Source organism: Eleutherodactylus coqui, chromosome 1 (genome assembly GCF_035609145.1).
Source record: "Eleutherodactylus coqui strain aEleCoq1 chromosome 1, aEleCoq1.hap1, whole genome shotgun sequence".
Classification (NCBI taxonomy): Eukaryota; Metazoa; Chordata; class Amphibia; order Anura; family Eleutherodactylidae; genus Eleutherodactylus; species Eleutherodactylus coqui.
Window position 1 is genome coordinate 385638952 of NC_089837.1, and position 20661 is coordinate 385659612.

Here is a 20661-nt window from a genome sequence, read left to right on the forward strand (position 1 = left end):
ATGAGCGAGTATACTCGGTAAAGGCAAATGCTCGAGCGAGCATTGCCTTTATCGAGTACCTACCCGCTCGAGATGAAAGGTTCGGGTGCCGGCGCGGGGGAGCGGTGAGTAGCGGCTGTCAGCAGCAGGGGGGGGGGGGGGGGGGGGGGGGGGGGGGGGGGGGGAGAGGGAGATCTCCCCTCCGTTCCGCTCTCCCCCGCAGCTCCCTGCCCGCCGCCGGCACCCGAACCTTTCATCTTGAGTGGGCAGGTACTCGATAAAGGCAATGCTCGCTCGAGCAATTGCCTTTACTGAGTATACTCGCTCATCTAAAATAAAAACCTTTTTCGTGTCAGAGCCCCTCTAAAGCTTTTGCACAGTACTGCACATACCATAAAATACAAACCACAGGATCAAACTAAATGGATACCCTGACAACAGTATGAAAATATTTTATTGAAGGCATTTATTATAACAGTACTTAGTAAGTCTCCACTGAACTGGCTTCATCAAGAAGTATTGAGCAGTTTTTACATTCAGAAGTCTTCATGGAGAAGCAGATTGTATTGGCTGCAGCTTTCAAATAAATAGCAGGATAGTCACATCAGAGTCTTCACAAAATTGTTACTTCCCTAAGAATGTAGGTAGGAAAAGCTCCAGTCATCTCAATATAAAATACAGGTACTTAGCGCTCACTTACAGAACAGTTTTTTGTATTTTCCATATGCAGCGTTCGTTATAATTACAAGTACGTCGGCTGCTCCATCTTCTGCGAGGACCTTCACTTCTTGTACTGATGCTTCCTTGTACAGCCAGCTGGTAAAGATATACAGGACAGGTAAGTGATAACCCTAAGGAGTTATACACTAGAAGAAAGCGGAGCTTAAATACAACATTTAGTGATAAAGCCAGACAAATAAATATCGCTGCTTGGAAATAAGATGAGACGCACTGACCACCAAATTTGGTCCTAAGACCACCCCAACTAGAGGTGACAGGTGCCTCTATTTTGGTATCCTCTCTTGTGGGGTACTGGGTACAGTTCCTGAACCTACCTGTACACATAGTGTTTCGTAAAGGCAGATATTCATGCCAGTTATTTACTTACAATTCTGTGAATTTTATTTATTTTTTATCACTGCAGTGTGCGGGACTTGTAGATTTAGTGCTGAAGACTGACACAACTTGCCAGTAGAAAAGTTTGTGTTGTTTCCTAATATATTAGTTGCAAATGGCTCCAAAGCACAATTTCCACTTGAAAAGTAATGAGCGGAGTTTTCCACATTTCATGCCGCAAGTTTTGGTAAATTCAGCACAAAAACCTACACAGCTCTGTGTGGATTTTGCTGCAAAATGAAAATGGCTTAACCCTTTCCAATCCAATGTCTGACGTCTGAAGACATTATGATTTAAAGCTGTACAGCTCTGATGTTGGAAGACGCCGGTCGGGGCGCTCATACTGTACATTGCCAGCCTCTCTGCTGTCCAAGCCTATCCAACGTGTCACCTCATGCAGTACTGGCTTTAGCCAGCATATAGCGCCATTGTATAATGGCAGAAAAAGGGTAAGCCCCTTAGGGAAACCAGGATACAAATTGGATTGGAAAGGGTTAAATCGGCCAGCATCAAAATCTGCAGTCAGCGCTGCGATTTTATTGCAGATTTCCGCAGCATCCTGGCAGAAATATTTTGTCCGTGTGAAAGGGCTCTAAAGGTTTTTTTGTAACTTTGACCTCAGGCTAGGTCATCAACAGTTGATTGCAGGTGTCCGTCGCTCGGGATCCCTGCCGATCAGCAGAAGCAGAAGTCCACATTGGGTTCACAGCAGTGTAACAGAAGCCAACTTAACGGTACAGCATAACAGGTGTACAAGTGTACCTCTGAAATGTCACTTTTCATAAGCCAGTTTTAGGGCAGGTTCACCCAAGCATAATTTAATTGCATATTCCATGCGCATAATGGATGGATACAATTAAAGTACACTGATCCATTCACATACAGTATATACACATGGTGTTTAATATGCATGTTATAAAAGAAACCAAAACAAACAGCATGTTCTATTTTACTGCGTATTATACGCAATAGAGCCATATTGTTTTCTATGGGCATGTAATAAACACTGTATACACGTAATTACATTGCTTATGTGCTGAGCAACAGAGCAGGAAATTAAAAAAAATAAATAAAAAACAGGAAGCCTGCACATGACAGTGTGTGAGATATGCTGTCCCGCATAGTTCAAAATCGCTGCCATATGCAGAGAAACGCCAGCTTACAAAGTGGTAAAATGCTGCTCTATATATGTAGTGTTTTAACCATACACTCATGTGAGCCGGCCCTCAGAAGTAAAGTTAAAGGGGTTGTCTCGCGAAAGCAAGTGGGTCTATACACTTCTGTATGGCCATATTAATGCACTTTGTAATATACATCGTGCATTAAATATGAGCCATACAGAAGTTATTCACTTACCTGCTCCGTTGCTAGCGTCCCCGTTGCCATGGTTCCGTCTAACTTCGGTGTCTTCTTGCTTTTTTAGACGCGCTTGCGCAGATGGATCTTCTCCCTTCGGCTGGTCTTGGAAGCATCGGCGTTTTGGCTCCGCCCCCTTGTACGCATCATCGCGTAGCTCCGCCCCATGACGAGTGCCGGTTCCAGCCTCCTGTTTGGCTGGAATCGGCACGTGACGGGGGCGGAGCTACGCGATGATGCGTACAAGGGGGCGGAGCCAAAACGCCGATGCTTCCAAGACCAGCCGAAGGGAGAAGATCCATCTGCGCAAGCGCGTCTAAAAAAGCAAGAAGACACCGAAGTTAGACGGAACCATGGCAACGGGGACGCTAGCAACGGAGCAGGTAAGTGAATAACTTCTGTATGGCTCATATTTAATGCACGATGTATATTACAAAGTGCATTAATATGGCCATACAGAAGTGTATACCCCCACTTGCTTTCGCGAGACAACCCCTTTAAGAAACCTTGGAATGCTGGCATCTCTTATTAGAGATAAATGCCTTTCGCCACTTATCGAGCTGTTCTCCTCCTCCTCCATTGAAGGAATACTCACTATATCAGTTTACTGGCAAAATCCACACAGGTGTCTGAAAAATAAAGTCAGGTCACAACTGTTGCCCATAGAGAAGAAGGAAGCAGGATACTAGCTGCAAGGTTATCTCATATACCCAGAGCAGAGAAGACAAGATCCTGCCCTCTACCCTCCCTGCTGCACACCCTCAGAAGCAGCACCGTGGAGGACATTGTACAGCAGTAATGAGCAATGTTGTGTAAATCCAGTAGTAGGTACCAGCTGCTGCAGCAGCCTGTTTGGTGTGTCTTTAAGGGTCCTTTTTCCCTGAAAAATCAGATTCTCGCTATAATGTGGGAATCTGAACGATATTCATTCAGTGTACATACCAGCAGTGACTGAACAATGAACCATAACTTGTTGGTTGTTCAGTTTCTGCAGGCATAAAAATTAAAACCGGCAATCGCCCCGTGTTAACAGGCAGTTCATCTATAAATATCTGCTCGTTTACTGTGAATGGAGGTTGGCGGCCAGAATGATCTGCGGCCTGTTCCGCCTCCTTTTTGAAGTGCCTGACAGTTGTCCTGTGTAAAAGGACCCCAATTCTGTAGCTGCTCCCCCAAATAAACTTTTATGGGCAGCACTATAATGTGATCTCTCAGTGAAACTGAAAATCTGTCTTCTTTCTGGAGACTGCTCTTATCAGTGAATTGAGAAAGTTAGCAGCACACAGGGCAGGTAGGGGGAGGAGAGGAGCCTGATAAGTGGAGAGACATTTTTCTCTAATAAGTCATATTATAAAGTCAATTACCTTTGCTTGTACTTCTGATTTATCAAAAACATAGTTGATAATCAGAGGTGCTCTTTAACACTAGTTAAATGATATAGCATAACTTCAAAAAATACAAATAACCCTTTATGATCCTCATTTAAGGAAGGAAGTTAATGAGGTTCTAAACTGTGTGACATGGTTTATAATGCCGCTCCTATTGGGATTGTATCACATACCTTAGTTGAGGGCTTTCCAGGTTTACTCTGATGGTCATTATAATTCTCCCTGTATTTTTCATCACCGTGCTTTCTATGCATTGTTTCAGCTCATCCAAGCCATAACATAGTAGAGCAGAAACAGGCACAGCTACGTTATCGGAGTCGTGCCTAATAAATACACAAAAAAAAAAAGTTCTTACACATTCTTGGGCATGAATTACCACCTTAAGACAGATAGATTAGCAGCTGGCTGGCTTTTTCATGGTTTCAAAAGCATTATTTTTTTTTCTCCTTAGGTTGGCTTTACACTAGCGAGAAAAATCGCACAATTTTCTCGCGATACAAGAGGGAGTGAAAACACATTGAAATCGATGGGAGATCTTGATCCCCTGCTGTGGCTGTAACAGTTGAGGCAGGGGACTCCTACAGCCCCGCAGAGATGTAAGGCTCTCACATCCAGAGGTTTCCACATGTTTTCAGTAGGAAAAAAAAATCAAGGTCCTCTGCTGCTGTGGTGAGAACCACGGCGGGGATGAGGAAATCCCCCCCCCCCCCTGCAGGGATGCGAGGCTGTTTACATATGAAAACGCCTCGCATCCAGGGGTTTTCAGAAGGACTGCGAGGGCCATATCGTTTCGTGAATCACACCCAAATATCGCTTTCGCCAGTGTGCAGGAGCCCTCATAGTACTGCAAGTAATTCCCCTGTAGTAACAAAGTAGAGAAAGCCAACAGGAACACTGTGACATGTTCTCGTACAAGTGTAAAAGTACAGTTACATATAGATCAAGTGGGTTATACCACCAGCAATTATATTAATTGTAGAGGCCATGAATGATTACACATTAAATAAAAAGAAGACCCACTAACTAGTTCTGGCAATGACTAGTGTTGTATAGTGATTTGAGGCGAGGGCTGGTGGACGCACACGCTCAGTCACTCTCCCCACTGACAGATCTTCCTTCACCATACAGCAACCTACACAAGTTGCTTCTACACCTATAGTCAGGGACCAGAGACTCTGCAGTAGCACACCAATGCTGACAAGACCGCTTCTGAGGACTGGCTTGTGAGTGACATTTCATATAGCTTATTTAGACTACATGGAACAATTCAACAATGGGACTTGCTAAGGCTGCCAACAAGGGATAGGAGACTAACCGGGGAACTTGTTGGGAACTATTACAGTTGCTTAAGAGGTAAGGGGACTGTCACTGGCCCCAGTTCCACATCACCAACAAATACTGCACACAAGGGGTTTTGGGTGCTATAGCAAGAAAAAAAAAACAACAACAAAAAAAAACTGAAATTTGTCTTGCACTACTGCCCACCCACAATGGCACAGAGCAGCAGTGCTGCGGAGGGTGACAGCGGGAAAATAAGATAAAAGGTATATTTTGGGAACAGTACAGTGTAAAATTAAAATGGGGCTTAATAGTGTTTTGATACACTTTATATGAAGTTTAAGAGGGGAATAATCTCTTTAAAGCGATATTCTAGTGACTTTTTGTGATCCCCTATCCTGTGGAGGTGGTGGGGGGGGGGGGGGGGGGGGGGAGGTCCTGCCTGATGACACCCCCACAATAGCCAGAAAGGAGGCCTCCATGTCCCCAGAGACCTCAAAATAAATGAAACAGAAGCACACGTTTAGTCACCAGTCCATTCATTTCACTGAGAGCGCCAGAGAGTTTGTCAAGCATTTGAACTGTTAATTTCTGTGCTCCCATTAAAATTAATGGAGTGGTGTTCAGTCACACGCACTGCCACTCTGTTCATTTTAACGGATCAACTAGTCAACTAGTTATCCCCCCCCCCCCCCCCCCCCATCTTCTAATGAGGTCCAATCAGGTTTCAGGCGTTTTTTATTTTCTATGGAAAAAGGATTGCTGCAGACACCACTATTCTTGGCATTAAAAATGCTAGAACCCCGCTGGAATGTGGGAAAAAAAAAACTAAACAGGGGCTTATGTGACATTTTTGATCTGTTATTGTACATAACAAAAAACAAATGTTTAAAATTATTATCGGTCAGCAGTGCACTTACACGTCAACTAAATCAATTTTGTTATGCACCTCTATCATGGTTTCAAGGAGCTTCTGTGGAACATTCAAGTTCTGGAGAACGGCAAGTACACTTTTCTTCTGATTGTCAGCTTCTGGGTGGCTAATGTCTCTTACGTGAATTAGTACATCCTGATGCATTGGGGGGAAAAAAAAAAAAAGAAAAAATTATGTTGAATACAAAAAAAAAAAAATTCTCATGGTGTAGGTGAGGAAGTGAACAGGATCGTTTGTTACATTTAATAGTCTTGTCCATAACCATTGTTATAAATAAAATCTAGAGCTGACTTCTAATCTACACTATACTGTGACTTGGATACATCAGTTTTGATCATTGGGAATGTATGAGCAGGGATTTCCCACTGATCACTACATTAGAAGTCTACGAGAGCATCATCAACATTTCTGAGATGTGGAGATCTTTGAGCAATAGTTAGGCCAAAAGCTCAAAACGACTATTCAAAATTATAAAAAAAAACGGTATTGAGCTTTAGGACTCACACAGGTGATTTTCAAATCCATATTTGTAACAGACTACACATGGACAGCACGCTGACAAATAAGGGATCTCTTACACAAGCAAAATTTATCACTGCAGGGGCAACTGTGGATTTTGATGCGGAATTGCAGGCCAATTTAGGCAATTTTCATTCTGCATCAAAATCTGCATGGAGCCGTGCGGAATTTACCGGGACTTGCGGTGCAGAATGCAGAAAATTCCACCCATGTGAAAGGTCCTAAAGAGTACCTTCACACAGGCTGCGAATGCTGCAGAATTTCAAAAGCATTTATAGAACAGGTTTTGCTGATGAAATTTAAAGGGTTAAATTAAAATCCATATGGAGCGGAAAAATTACACGCTGCTAACATGTAGCTAACCAAATTCAGTGGGTGTTTCAGTTCAATTTATTTATGCACAATCACAGCCAGACCTGTAGAATATAGATATCCCTTAAAGAAGCTGTTCACTTTTTACATTTTGGGAAAATCCATCACAATATCACTGACATCTGCTGTAAAGAGAATCAGGTTCTGTAGCTCATCTTACAGGGCCCCAAAATCCACTGGGTGCTTCTTGATTTCAGACTCTGGAATTAAAAAGCACTGTGGATTTTGGGGCCTCCCTTTTATTGGACCACTTTTTCTGACATATTCCGACAACCCTTATTTGTTTTACTCCCAGCCACCCTCCATGACGCTGTGTGAGGTGCGATTGTTACAAACACATAGATAAGAAATTTGTGTGGATTTTTAACTTAGCATTTTTCCAATAAGAGTGTTTTATTAGAATAATGGCTTTTTTCAGATTTTTTTTATTTTGGGGTGGTGGGGTTGCTTGTGAATTTTTTTTTTAAACCACTGTCACAATGGGACTTGCAGAACGCTTAGATATTACACTGTACATGGCAGACCTGGAGGTCATGGTCTGACTCCACTGAGGGATACGCCCCTGGAACGTGGGGATGTCAAGTCGCTGACGGACGCAACTTACATGACTACCCACAAGTATTTGGAATGCAATGTGCATTCTATGGAGGGATGTGCTCAGTACATGGTCCCCCTGACCCGATGGTGGCACTCACGCCCCACATGGCTACCAGCAGGGGGTGGAGTTTGCTCATTCTGCTACAGTGTAGCAATCAACCTAGATTTAAGTGTTTAAATGTCTGTATGTCTTCAGTGGTTATATACTTGAAAAAAAGCACAGATGTGCGCCAAAAGGCGCTGTATGCCCTTTTTAATGGATTAAAGAAACTTTCTTCACGACCGAGATCTCCAACTTTGGATTCCAGTGTTATTTGCTGCTCTCTGGGCCATTTGAAACGGTTTTACTGAAGGATTAACCCCTTCCCCCAAGTGTAAGTTTTTTCTGCCTGTATGTAGGATCCTTTTGAGCACGGTTGTCACTTTTTTCCACTGGTTTACACAATGGTCTGACTTGCGGTTGTCATAGCAACCATCATCACCCTGTGATCTCATCACAGAGGTGTCGATTGTAGGAAGGAGGGAGCACTCTCCAAACCCCATACATGCTGCTGTCTGCATAAGCAATGGCATCTAAAAGGTTTGAATTGCTAGGATTGGAGCCAAGCTCTATCACGGTAAATACGGCAGGACTACGGCTGTAAGTCATTGCTGTGATCACACTCTGATTACGGAGGGGGGGGGGGGGGGCTCATCTTTTAAGCTCCCCGGTATTTCAGCACTACACATGTATGATGTGGGAACTACTGGCCTGCTGCACCATACATGTACGGCGCATGCTGGAAAGGGGTTGAGATGTTGTGGCAAGACCTTAAAAATGGGCAGTCCATGCTAGAAAACCCTCTAATGTAGTCTACAAAGAAGGGCGCACCACCTTTGATTACGCTTGTTATCGTCAGAGGGCAATTACTTCTTCACATGGGTGACAGGTTTTGAATAAATCTTTAGCATCAATAAATAGAATGATCATTTAGCAGCTACATTCTGTGATAACTCGTGTGGTCTTTATTTTATCTTAAACTTACATCAGAAACTTTTAAATTTGACAAAACTAGAAGAAAAAAAAATAGAAGAAATTCGGGAAGGAGCAAACAGTTTTCAGAGCCCTGTAGCTCTAGACTTACTGAATAGACAACATCCTCTAGTGTGGCAGAAAACGATGCTATCAAATTGTGAGGAAGTTGAGAAAGGAATCCAATAGTGTCCACATAAATCACTGGCATACGACAAGGAAGCAGTCCACCATGTACTGTGACATCAAGGGTGGCAAAGAGCTGGTCACGTGGCTGCAAGTTTGCGTCTCCTGTAAGCGCCTTGATCAATGTTGTTTTTCCTGCAATGACAGGCAGACATGTTTTAAATCCATTTCATTTGTACTTCTATACTTCATCAGTACAAGTGGCTCATGCCAGCATAAGAATAACTGCTACAAACCGGAGTTGGTGTAGCCCATTACAGAGATAATTGGAAACTCTCGTCGGCTACGCTGGGTCCTCAGCAGTTTTCTTTTGCTCCTCAACTTTTCCAAAGCTTTATTTATTTTTAGTTCTTTTTCTTTTAAAAGCCTCTGCTGGATCTCCTTGACGGTTTCACCTTAGTAATAAAAACAAAAAAAGGATCAGTTTAGATAGTTCAATTCTGAAGAGCCCTTGTTACCACCTTTGAGCCACATTATGGAGCGCAAGAGTGAGAGGACGGGGTATTCAGGCAGCTGCACTTTATACTCATTGGGCACCCTCTTCCAGCACTGCGTCCTTGCAAATTCAGTGCGTGTGCCAAGCTCAAGTCAGTTCACAAGGGTGTGTGTGTGTGTGTGTGTGTGTTCTCCCGTTCACCTCTATGGAAGAGTGCCCACACACAACCATGTGAAAAGAGTCAAGTTGTGGGTGCGTACTGATTTCTTGGGAACATCGTATTGGAACGGGATATCCAGCAAGTATAAAAAAGCAGCTCCCCAATGCCCCGTCCCCTTACCTTTCAGCCCAGGGACTCAAAAGATGGTGGCAGATAATATTTAAGAAACCATTTATTACTGATCAATATAATACCTAGCAGTTATAGCAACTGTGTATATTAGTACTTTCCAGGTAAAAAAAAAATAAACTAACTGGAAATCATTTAGTGTACCTATAAAACGGAGTCGCTCAGTGAGCAGTAGGGATCCCAACTCTAGATTTTTTTTTCTCTTCTGTGGGATCAGAATACCAATCGTGCTACTTTAGTGTTGCAGTGTACTAACATCCTTGGGAATCTGGAAATACCCATTTATTTAACTGATGTGCTCATCATAGTGCATTACATATGAGTTCTAGAACATTCAAGTCTTGTAAGTCTAATCTGCCTATTTAAATCAGCAGTTAGATGACCAATTACTTTTAATATTATACTACAATTCTCCAGACCAGGACATTGTGGTGATAAACTGACCTTAATAATAGGAGAAGGAAGCAAAATAATCATGTGCAATTTTAGTAAGTGCAAGGTTCCCAAAATAAAGTGTTCTTCTATAAAAAGAAAAAAAAGTCATAAAATAAAAATTAAAAAAAATTAAAAAAAATGTTAAAAAGACCAAAAAGTTTCTCACCTTCTAGTGCAGGCACACATTTAGGGCCCTCTAACATGGGACAATTGTCAGGCGCAGAAGCACCCGAAAGTTGTCCCAGCGACAACTGTTCTAGTGCTTTTATACAAGAGCGATCATCACTCAGTGAATAGAGGCAAAACGGACCGGAAATCATTCCGGCCAGCTCATCTCCATTCACAGTAAACAGGTAGTTGTTCACAGATGACTGACTGCCCGTTTAAACAGGTTAATCCGTTTGCTTTTTATACCTGCACAAACTGAATGACGAACGAAAAGTGAATATTCGTCAGTCACTGCAAGCATGTACACTGAACGAGATTCCTGCGATTCAGCAAGAATCTGAATTATGACTGTTCATGTAAAAAAAAAAAAAAAAAAAAAAAACCCCTTTAAAAAGAAAAAGGTACTCTAGATAAATTAGCAGAACGACATAATTCTATACCACAATGTGCCCACATCATGTATAACGGGGGCTTCTCAAACACACAAAGTATAATTCTGAAAATATTTACATGTAAACGCGGGCATCGTGCACTTTTTTGTTTGAAAGATGGATATTAGTTAACTAGGAGCCAGGAGAATAAACGAATGTGTTGGCAGCTGTTTACACAGCTGGGTGTGTGTTTGAACACACACTGGGCTCACCAAACAACTCATGGAGGCCCTTTTAAATGCAAATGAAGATGATAGAGTGGTAATTACCATTAACAGTTTATGCAAATACATCACTAAATCTTTCAGTCATATCTTTGCATGTAAAAGGGCCTTTAGTGTTAAAGTAGTTGGTTGCAAATTTTAGCTGTGTACAGATAGGTAATGGAGGTCTTTGTCCTGTGTAGAAACTGCTGCATCAGTCAACACTAAGTGTATGTAACTGGTATCTTATTTGCTGGAGAATTAGTGGATTTTATGTGGTAAATATAATTTGTTATACCAACTCCTTAGTGTACAAGGAAAGAGAACCAAAGTTGTCCATTTTGCCTATAAACCTCAAGATAAATTGAAGAGATAGAGGTTCCTTTTTTATTCTATAAGAAAGGCCAAAATGTTCCACAAAAAAGTAAGACAAAACCTATTGTTAGATTATGTAACAAAAAGATATTCCACCCTAGGATGTACAGTACAGCATAGGCCCTCCTACCCTTGGTCCTGAAAGGGTTGTTACATGTGATCAGTTTATGAATTCATGTTCCCTTTGGGGCGAGCATGCACATTACCTGATCCCATGACATATCGAGATCCACCACCCTGTTGGTCCATGTGAGCCATTTCATTTTTAAGTTTAGACCTGTGAAAAAAAATCCCCAATTGATATTATTAAAAAAAAAATTACTCAAGGGGAAAAAAAAAAATAACCATTTAACAAACTGGGAGGAGAAAACTAAAGGGCTTTTATTTACAAGTGAAAACTTATTTCTAAAGGAATTACCCTTTACAGACAATGTAAAATGTTACCACTAACCATACATTTAAAGTCATTTATGGCAAAATGAAAATTAATTTAGGAAGGCCTTAGCTCAGACGGATCCATCAAACTATACAGGGAAAAGAGAATAATGGTTAGTCCAGGATCTTTGACTTTCAAGAGTATCTGCGACAACCCTTGCTTGGCCTAACCATAAGCTTTGAAGGCTATTGACACCTTTGGGGGCATGTTTATTCATTTAACTAAAATGGATATTCGCATATCAACTTTTATGAAATACACACAGGATATGTCAAAAGTGCTTATAGGTGCGAGTTCCAGAGGTGGGGCCCATAAAAAAAAAAAAAAAAATCCTAGGGGTTTTCTCGGACTCTAATATTGATAGCCTATCCTTAGTATAGGTCTTCAATATCCGATTGGTGGGGGTATGCTACTTAACCCGATCAGCTGATTGCAGAGGCCAAGGCACTCTGTTGAACGCTACAGCCTTTTCTCATGCCTGTGACATGTTTATTTGTCACGTGGCCCGAAAGCAGCTCAGTCCAATTAAAGGGCTAAGCTGCTATACAGTGATCCCTCGTCTATTGCGGGGGTTACGTTCCAGAGACCCCCGCGATTCATGCAAATCAGCATAGTAGCGGCGTTATATTTACACGAATCAATCTGTCGGGTGAGCTGCCACACAATCGCAAAAGTGAACAAACAGACCGACGCTACGATCAGTGAGCCAATCAGCACCCGATACAGAACACATCCCATTAGCCAATAGTGTGTCGTGTACAATCTCGCATTGGCAAGCGCTAGTGGCGTACTGTGTTTACTGAATGTACCACAAAATTCCACAATATAGCGGAAAAACTCTGAGAAAACAGAATTATATATGCTTATCTAAAATCCGCGATGCACTGAAGCCGCAATCACTGAACTGCGATATAGCGAGGGATCACTGTACTGCCACTATGAAATCTATGGAGTTGTGCCTGGTATGCAATTGAAGAGGCCGCGGAGCTTGTTGAGCACTAAAGAGGTCTCTGTAAACAGCCGAGTAGCGAACCCCCACCAATCAGATATTTATGGCTTATCCTAAGGATTGCTCATCAATATTAAGAGCCCCTGAAAACCTCCTTAACTCCTTATGAACCAAGGACGTAAGGGTACGTCCTGGAGCATCGGAATATGTATGAAGAGAGGTCATGGGGCGACCTCTCTTCATACAGCGTGGGCGTCAGCTGTTTATTACAGCTGACACCAGTGGGCAATAGCTGCAATTGGCCGTGCGCCCGATCGCGGCTATTAACCCTTTAAATGCTGCTGTCAATTCTGTTCTGATGGTCAGGGGGTCCTGTACGGCCTCCCCGCAGTGAGATCGGGGGAGCCGTGCAGGCGTCATGGCAGCCGGGGGCCTTCTAAAAGGCCCCAGGGCTGCCTTAGCAGACTGCCTATCAAGCCATCCTCGTGAGAGTGGTCGAACCCCAACGATCAGCAAGTGATCCCCTATCCTGTGGATATTAAAGGGGTTAAATAACCATTTAAAAAACTGGGAGAAGATAAACTAAAAGGGTTTTATTTACAAGTGAAAACTTGTTTTAAAGGAAATCTCCTTTACTGTAAAAGGTTACCACTAATCATGAGAAATAATAAATCACACCTGCAAAATAGGAAAGACCTAAATGGAGATGACTGAATAAGGGAAATACATTGGTTGTCTACATACCTCAGCAGTGGAAGCTCAGCCAGTGCAATCTGTAATTTGGCTTCTCTTGTGCGTGCATTGTAGCGGAAAATACTTAGGACCATGCTATATCTGTCAAAAACTTTTACTCCCCAGGCTTCTTCAAGCTCTTTCTGTTTCAACAAATACAATGACAGCAAACACTATCAGAATCAAAAGTAAATACAATAAAAGGGGATTTGTCATTAGAACAAAACCCATCCCACTGCTGGCCCTTGCCCAAAATAAAAAAAAGAAATGAGGGTATACTTAGCTCCTCTGGAGCCCTGGAACGCAGCCGACATCCACTGATATCAGCGTTGACTTCTGGGTAAAAGCATGCTCATAATTTGTGCACCATGATGCCAGAAGTTTGGCAAGTCACTTTGGGCTTCCGATTGGCTGCAGTGGTCACGCGCGTCCGCCCGGCCGTCTACCTGGAAGTCACCTGTTAGCTGCATCCCAGGGCTCCAGGAGAAATAATAATACCCTCTATTTTAGATAGGGTCCAGCTGGGAAAGGGGGAGGGGTTGTTCCAATGACAAACCACCTTTAACAATTATCACTGATCCACTTGGCAACTTCCACTGTACATTAATGCACTGGTGCTATGAAAATACTGCCAAGCGCCTCAAAATGTACAGCTGTGAACCGTGCACACCAGCTCACGCTCCAATGTAATCAAGGCCCCCCGTGTCTGCCATCTTTGTACTCCTATTAGGCCCTGCCTGTCACTTTTACACTGGGAGGCATAATAAAATGGCCCAAATATACAAGATTGCAACCCACGCCAAACATCCTCATGTCGCCCGAGTCCCCTGGCTCACATTGCAACTCAAAATTACAAAAAAAAGGAAGCAAATGTATTCAAGAATAATAGAAAAAAAAAGTCAAAATTACAGGCTTCTGCCTGGAAGGCCTACAACATGAGTCAGAAATAAGGTACAGTTTCTCCTTGTGGAGACTACCATAATGCATTGGCATAGTGACATCTTGTATTTGCATATTGAGTTTCCCAGAGGAGCACTGCATATTCTTTTAAATCTACTCATGCCTCCTTGGCAGTCTGCACAAGGAGAAACTGTACTGAAACCTCTCCTGACCCACATCATAGTCCTCCAGCACAGCCTGCCAGAAACCTATTGTCCAGCAGAACCCCCCCTCCCCTTTCCAAAAAAAAAAAAACATGAAAAAGACTGTCTGTAAATGGTTGTCTTTTCTTTCTGGAAAATCCTCTGGTTTTGTGTTATATTCCCAAGCACGTTACAAGGTGTGTTAGAAAATCAGACATTGATTTATAGAGAAGCTGCCTGCCGATAGGTTTTGCAGAGGAATTAGAACATCTACAATTTGCATATCAAATTTCCCAGAGAAGCATGCATGGCCTTGTGAGTCTCCTCAAGTTTACTTGGCAGTCTCCACATGAAGAAACTGTACACCTCCCAATCTATGGTGATATTAGAAACACTTTGTACCGAGTTCATCTTAAAAGTGGCCAACCCCTTCAAGAGGACCATTTTAAAAGCGGAGAAGCGAAGTGAGAAGTCTCAACCTCTTTCACCTGGCATAAATACCTGAATGTGAGGTCTCAGAAATGTTAGCCCATAATTTTCAAAAAACCCTGTTCTCTAAAAAGGCTGTCCAGTCTGGACAACTTGCAAACAATTCTTCCTTTTTCCCTATGTAATCTTCATTGTGCCAGTGACACAGAGAAGGAGGTTAAGAATCGGCAAGTCTCCATGATCATCTATGGCAGTAAGACCTCTGGCTGTGTACAACAAGCTCACTAGTGTTCATACAGCTCTATATTACCTCACCCGATGAAGAAAGCCTCTCAACATTCACGAAAACTGCAGTGAGCGGGCGAACTCTTTTAATGGTTTCTGTAAGAGACAGTAAACGTGAAATTTATAGCAGACTGAACATTTAAAGGGGCCATCCAGACCTAAACTACTGATGGACCTTCCTCAGGAGAGTGGGGGTCCACCAAGTGGGACCATCAGCGATCAACTGTAAATGTCCCATTCACTTCAATAAAAATGAAGCATTTAACCCCTTAATGACACGGCCTATTTTGGCGTTGAGGACCAAGCGATTTTTTGGTATTTTTCCATCTCCATTTTTCAAAAGCCATAACTTTTTTATTTTTCCGTGGACGCGGCCGTATAAGGGCTTGTTTTTTGCGTGGCGATCTGTAGTTTTTATCGGTGCCACTTTTGGGTACATAGACAATATCGTAAAATTTTTTTTAATTTTTTTTTAATGATAACAGGGAGAGAAAACGCATCAATTCTGCCATAGATTTTTTTTTTTTTTTACAGCGTTAATCATGCAGCATAAATGACACACTAAATTTTTTCTGCGGGTCGGTATGGTAACAACGATACCAAAATTGTTATATTTTTTTAGGTTTTTACACTTTTTTGCAATAAAACCCCCTTTTTTTGGAAATCTTTTTTTTTTCTCTATAGCTGCATTCAAAGTCATGTAACTTTTTTATTTTTCTATGTACGGAGCTCTTTAAGGGCTTATTTTTTGCGAGACGAGCTGTAGTTTTTATTGGTACCATTTTGGGAAATGTACGGCTTTTTTGATCACTTTTATTGCATTTTTTGTGAGGCAAAATGCTAAAAATTAGCATTTTGCCTCTGTTTTTTAGCGTTTTTTTTTACGCTTTTTGTCGTACAAAATAAAAAGCGTGTTCAACTTTTTGTACACGTCGTTACGGACGCGTCAATATCCAATATGTGGGGTTTTAGTTTTTTTTCCCTTTTTTTATGCTAATATTAGAAAAAGCATAAAAAAGGGGTTTTTTACATTTTTTTTTTTACATTTTTCTTTTTTTTACACTTTTCTTTTTTTTATACTATTTGAGTCCCTCTGAGGGACTTACATCACTGTGCCTATGATCGCTGTCATAAGGCATGGCAGAGCTACTGCTCTCCCATGCCTTATCGCTTGTACAGCGATTATAGGCACAGGCAATACAGGACGCCAGTGTCTGGCGTCCTGTTGCCATGGTGACAGGCCGGGCTCTCGCGATAACATCGCGAGTTCCGGCCGGAGACACACAGGGATCGCGATCCCTCTGTGAACTCTTTCCCTGCCGCGATCTACTTAGATCGCGGCAGGGAAGGGGTTAACAGCGGCGGGCGCATCTCCGATGCCCCCCCGCTGTTGGAGCGGGACGCCGGCTGTGACTGACAGCCGGCTCCCGCTGCGGGATAGCGCGGGATCTTATGTGATCCCGTGCTATCTCCAGGACGTACCAGGTACGTCATGTTGCGGGAAGTACCAGGCTGCCATGACGTACCAGGTACGTCCAGGAGCGGGAAGGGGTTAATACCAAGCTGGGCCACTGCAGCGGGATCAGAGCCGTCAGTAGTATACCAGCCTGGCACACAGCTGATAGCCGGGAGCTGCAGGCGGTGGATCCCCACTGATCTACTATTCATAGCCTATTTTGGAGGACAAGTCATTAACACTTTACAGCTGGACAATCACTTTAACCCCTTAATGAAGCAGCCCCTTTTTTCTTTTTCCATTTTCGTTTTTTCCTCCTCCCTTCAAAAAAATCGTAACTCCTTTATTTATCCATAGACGTCGCTGTATGAGGGCTTGTTTTTTACAGGAGGAGTTTTTTTAAAAATTCTAAGTAAAGTAAAATTAAAAAAAAAAAACGACATTCCACCATCTTTCAGTGCGTCTTGTTTCTACGGCGCACAAACTGCATAAAAAATGACATGATATCTTTATTCTATGGGACAGTATGATTACTACGATACCAAACTTGTATAGTTTTTTTTTTTTTACTGTACAGGACCCCCGAACATCGTTCGGTGGATTTAAATGCCGCTGTCAGAATTGACAGCGGCATTTAAAGCGTTAATAGACGCAATCGACCGCACAGCCGTCTGCAGCTACTGCCCGCGGGTGTCAGCTGTAATAAACAGCTGACGCCCACGCTGTATGAAGAGAGGTCACCCCGCCGTGGGGTAGGAGGGGGGCAAGCTGTCAGGTCTCTGTGGTGAGCCTATCTGACAGATAGGCTCACCGCAGAGAATCGCAGCATGCCACGAACAGAGAAAATTGCTACGATTCTCCGCTTGTGGACGTCAGGGCTGCGCTTTCCGTAGCAACGCTATGGAAAGTGTTCGCTGTGTTACCTAAGGCCGGATTATCACCGCGGATAACACAATCAACTATCGCCCGTGGACAGGCAGCCTTACTTATTTTGTCCATAGAGGTCTATGGGTAAGGGAGAAGTGAGCTGCTGGAGGGAGACAAATAGAGAGAGTCACACAGACATGCTGCTAAAAATCCCATCTACACTTCTCTATGCTGCTGTATAATGTCCTTACATGATGCTGTTATGTCCATTTGTTTGTTACAGATGGTTAGGGAGTAGAATCTGCAGTCTTCTCTGTACACAGCATAACTGGAGACCCCCTTCCATCAGCTTAGAGAAAACTGAAAATATACAGCATGCAAACAGGAAAACAACTGGTGCTAAATGCAGGATACAGGAAATATAATGGGCAGAACCCGGGTTATTCCTCAGACACACGGAAACGTATTCCAAAATGTCATCTGAAAATTTAGGTACATATTAAAAAGGAACCTGCCAAGTCCTATGACCACCATAAAAGTTTAGGTGCGCTTTTTTTGTTTTGTTTTTATACTCGCCTACCTCCCTGGAAAGTCAGTTTGGTGCATACATGATACTCATCTACTCATTATGTGCGCTCGGACACTGAATTAAGAGATTGTATGATGCATGAGTCACCTTCCCAGGCGCATAGAAAGGGAATGGGAAGGCAGATGAGTATGAAGAGAACACCCCTGGACCCAGCGGTCCTTGTCTATGAGCCCATTCACTTAGTTTATGGTGTCCATAAGATCTGACAGGTTGCCTTTTAAGTCATAGTTTAGGATCTGTATTACAGGGATTGTCCCATCTGAACAAACTCCATCTATGCGTCTTATTAGGACCCATGAGCTCATAAAACAGGGTCAGTTGAGCAAAAGCTCCCTCTGCTAGCCGACAAGGTGGCCTAGTCATCTCAACAGAGGCCATGTTATATGATGTTATTCTTCCAGAAGTCCTAGGCGTCATATTCATACACTGTTTACAAAGGGTTGGAAAATCTTTACTGCTTACTGCAAACTTAAAGCATACCTGTCATTTTAGACTTTTTAGAATAACCCATTGTGTGTAAAGGAGGAACAAGTCTATCGCTGCCCATTATACGACTTGTATTTATCACCAGTCTTCCCTCTGCAGGCTGTATCTCTAATTTTCAGTCTTCCTTGAGCTGGTGGTTGGAGACTTCTGCCATGACATCTCCTATACAGTGCAGCTAAAACAAACTGCAGATTTCCTATACAGTAGCAGCACCATATAGGACATTATGGAGAAGTACTAAACAGTACTGATGTGAATAAAGCAATTGGGGTGAGAAAGAGAACTCACGGTTAGCTGTGGCAGCCTCTGGGGGGGGGGGGGGGTCTTGCCTCCCACCAGCTCCTCCCTCCATAGACTTCTAGGGGCAGCATATATGTATATGTCTCTTCAGCTCCTCCCTCCTCCCTGGGGGGGAAGGGGGGGCGATAAGTGGAGAAAGAAGCATTTTTCTGTGAAAAGTTTCTAATATTTGCCTAAACTATTGATTTATCCAAAGTTTGTTGAGACCACAGTAACCATTTATGGCCTCTTGCACATGGGTGGGTTGGACCCAGCATGCGGGATTCCCGCAGCGGAGTTTGACCCAGTGCCTGGCCGGTAACCCCAGCTTACCTGTCCAGCGTCTTATCCCCTCTGCTGCTGATGTGCTGGCCGGAGCACATGCGCAGTACAGTGGACGCCGCGACATTCTGCAATGATGATTGCAGAATGGCCGTGGGATGGATGGCTTCTACTGACTTCAATGGAAGCCGGCCGTGCATAGCCCGCAGAAAAATTGCGGCATGCTGCAATTTCTCCCGCATGAGCGGAAAATCACAATAGATTTCAACTCGTGGGCAGGAAATTGCGTATTCTCGTAGCATGCTATGGGCAGGATGTGCTGCAGAATCCGGAGGTGGAATCCACCTGTGTGCAGGAGGCCCAAGGGCTTCACCCACTAGGGTTTTTCTTTTTTTAATGCGGCAATATCCCTGCATTTTTTTTAGTAGAACTTTCTAGTGTTAAATCGCAGCGCACAAATATCGCTCGTTTGTGCTTTTGGGATGCGATTTTAACATTAGAAAGTCGCATTGAAAAAAATGCAGCAATATCGCAGCATTAAAAACCGCTAGTGGATAGAAGCCCTAAGCGTGATGCAATAACGTAAACCGCACAGTAGATGCTGTGTTAGACCGAACCTGTCAGAAGCTGAAAATTCCCTTTGCCGAAAATGAGTTTGCTGTCGGGTGTTTTAGTAGACATGATGAGCTTCTCCACAACCGTCCAGTTAGGGACGCTCTGTACCAGGGCGACGGCCTCCGCCATCTGCAAGTCAGCTAGGAGGAAGACAAGAGGATGAGACTAGTGAGAACATGCAGCCGCGGATCATGCGATAAGACATGTAATCCGCTACCAAGAATATTCCTCAATGATTCCCAGCCCGGTGTGGTCACAGCTGGGGGCAGGGGTTACTGTAAAATAGCACTGCAAACTGATTGGTTGCTATGGGCAACCATTCCATTTTTATTTGCATTTTGATTAATTTCCCCCAGCATATAATACTTTGTGTGCGGAGGGGTCAGGTAGGAATAGTGCGGTGCGCTCCGAGGCAGGAGCTGCAGCGCCCTCTTCTGGATGGACGGGATACTGCTTTACACCAGCCAGGTAGGCGGCTAAGAAATATTTGCAGAGCCTGCATGTCCGGATGGGTAACTGCAGGAAGATGTGCATGTGCTAACGCTGCACTACTGGTGAGACGTTTCCGGCACTGCGCTACACGTGACGCAGTGCTGCCCTGGACGCGACAACGCACCGGCAGTGCTGCGCTGCACGTGATACGTTACCGGTGGTGCTGCGCTGCTTCTTAGCCCCCCACTTCACATCGGGGTGCACTATGAAGATCCGCTGGGCCCCCAGAAGGGGTATGGCAGTAGGGGCTAGAAGATCTTCCAGGTCATCTTCATCCTCGTCCATCTCCTCGCCCGCGGGGGTCCAGCCCCCGTTTTCGCCACCATGCCAGCCCCCGGGCCACCTGGCACCGCAGTGCCTTATCCCGCTCCACAGTCCCCGCGGCCTCCCAGCACGGAGCACGGCGTCAGTGAGGGCACCGGCCGGCGGCACACGGAGCCCCTTCCCCGCGGGAACACCACGGCGGCACGTGACTAGCGCCCGGCGGAGCAGCATGCTGCCATCACATCCTCTCACACTGTCAACATAGGATATAGGCGTGTCCTCCA

At 43.7% G+C, this 20661-nt stretch overlaps 1 protein-coding gene across 2 annotated transcripts; it reads right to left on the reverse strand.

Moving 5' to 3' along the window:
* Positions 1-415: 415 nt before the first annotated feature.
* Positions 416-20652, reverse strand: GTPBP6 (GTP binding protein 6 (putative)). 2 transcript variants are annotated; one of them, XM_066579611.1, is made up of 10 exons: positions 20269-20652; positions 19624-19761; positions 15073-15143; positions 13264-13394; positions 11341-11411; positions 8974-9132; positions 8664-8872; positions 6038-6186; positions 4013-4162; positions 416-795 (listed from the first exon to the last, which is right to left on the reverse strand). In XM_066579611.1, exons 1-10 carry the CDS (start codon positions 20606-20608, stop codon positions 672-674), a joined length of 1542 nt encoding a protein of 513 aa, XP_066435708.1. In that variant the 5' UTR covers positions 20609-20652; the 3' UTR covers positions 416-671. The 2 variants fall into 2 exon arrangements, with proteins under 2 accessions (XP_066435708.1, XP_066435717.1); XM_066579620.1 differs by lacking the exon at positions 416-795 and having other exon boundaries at positions 4019-4162; positions 6067-6186.
* Positions 20653-20661: the final 9 nt, after the last annotated feature.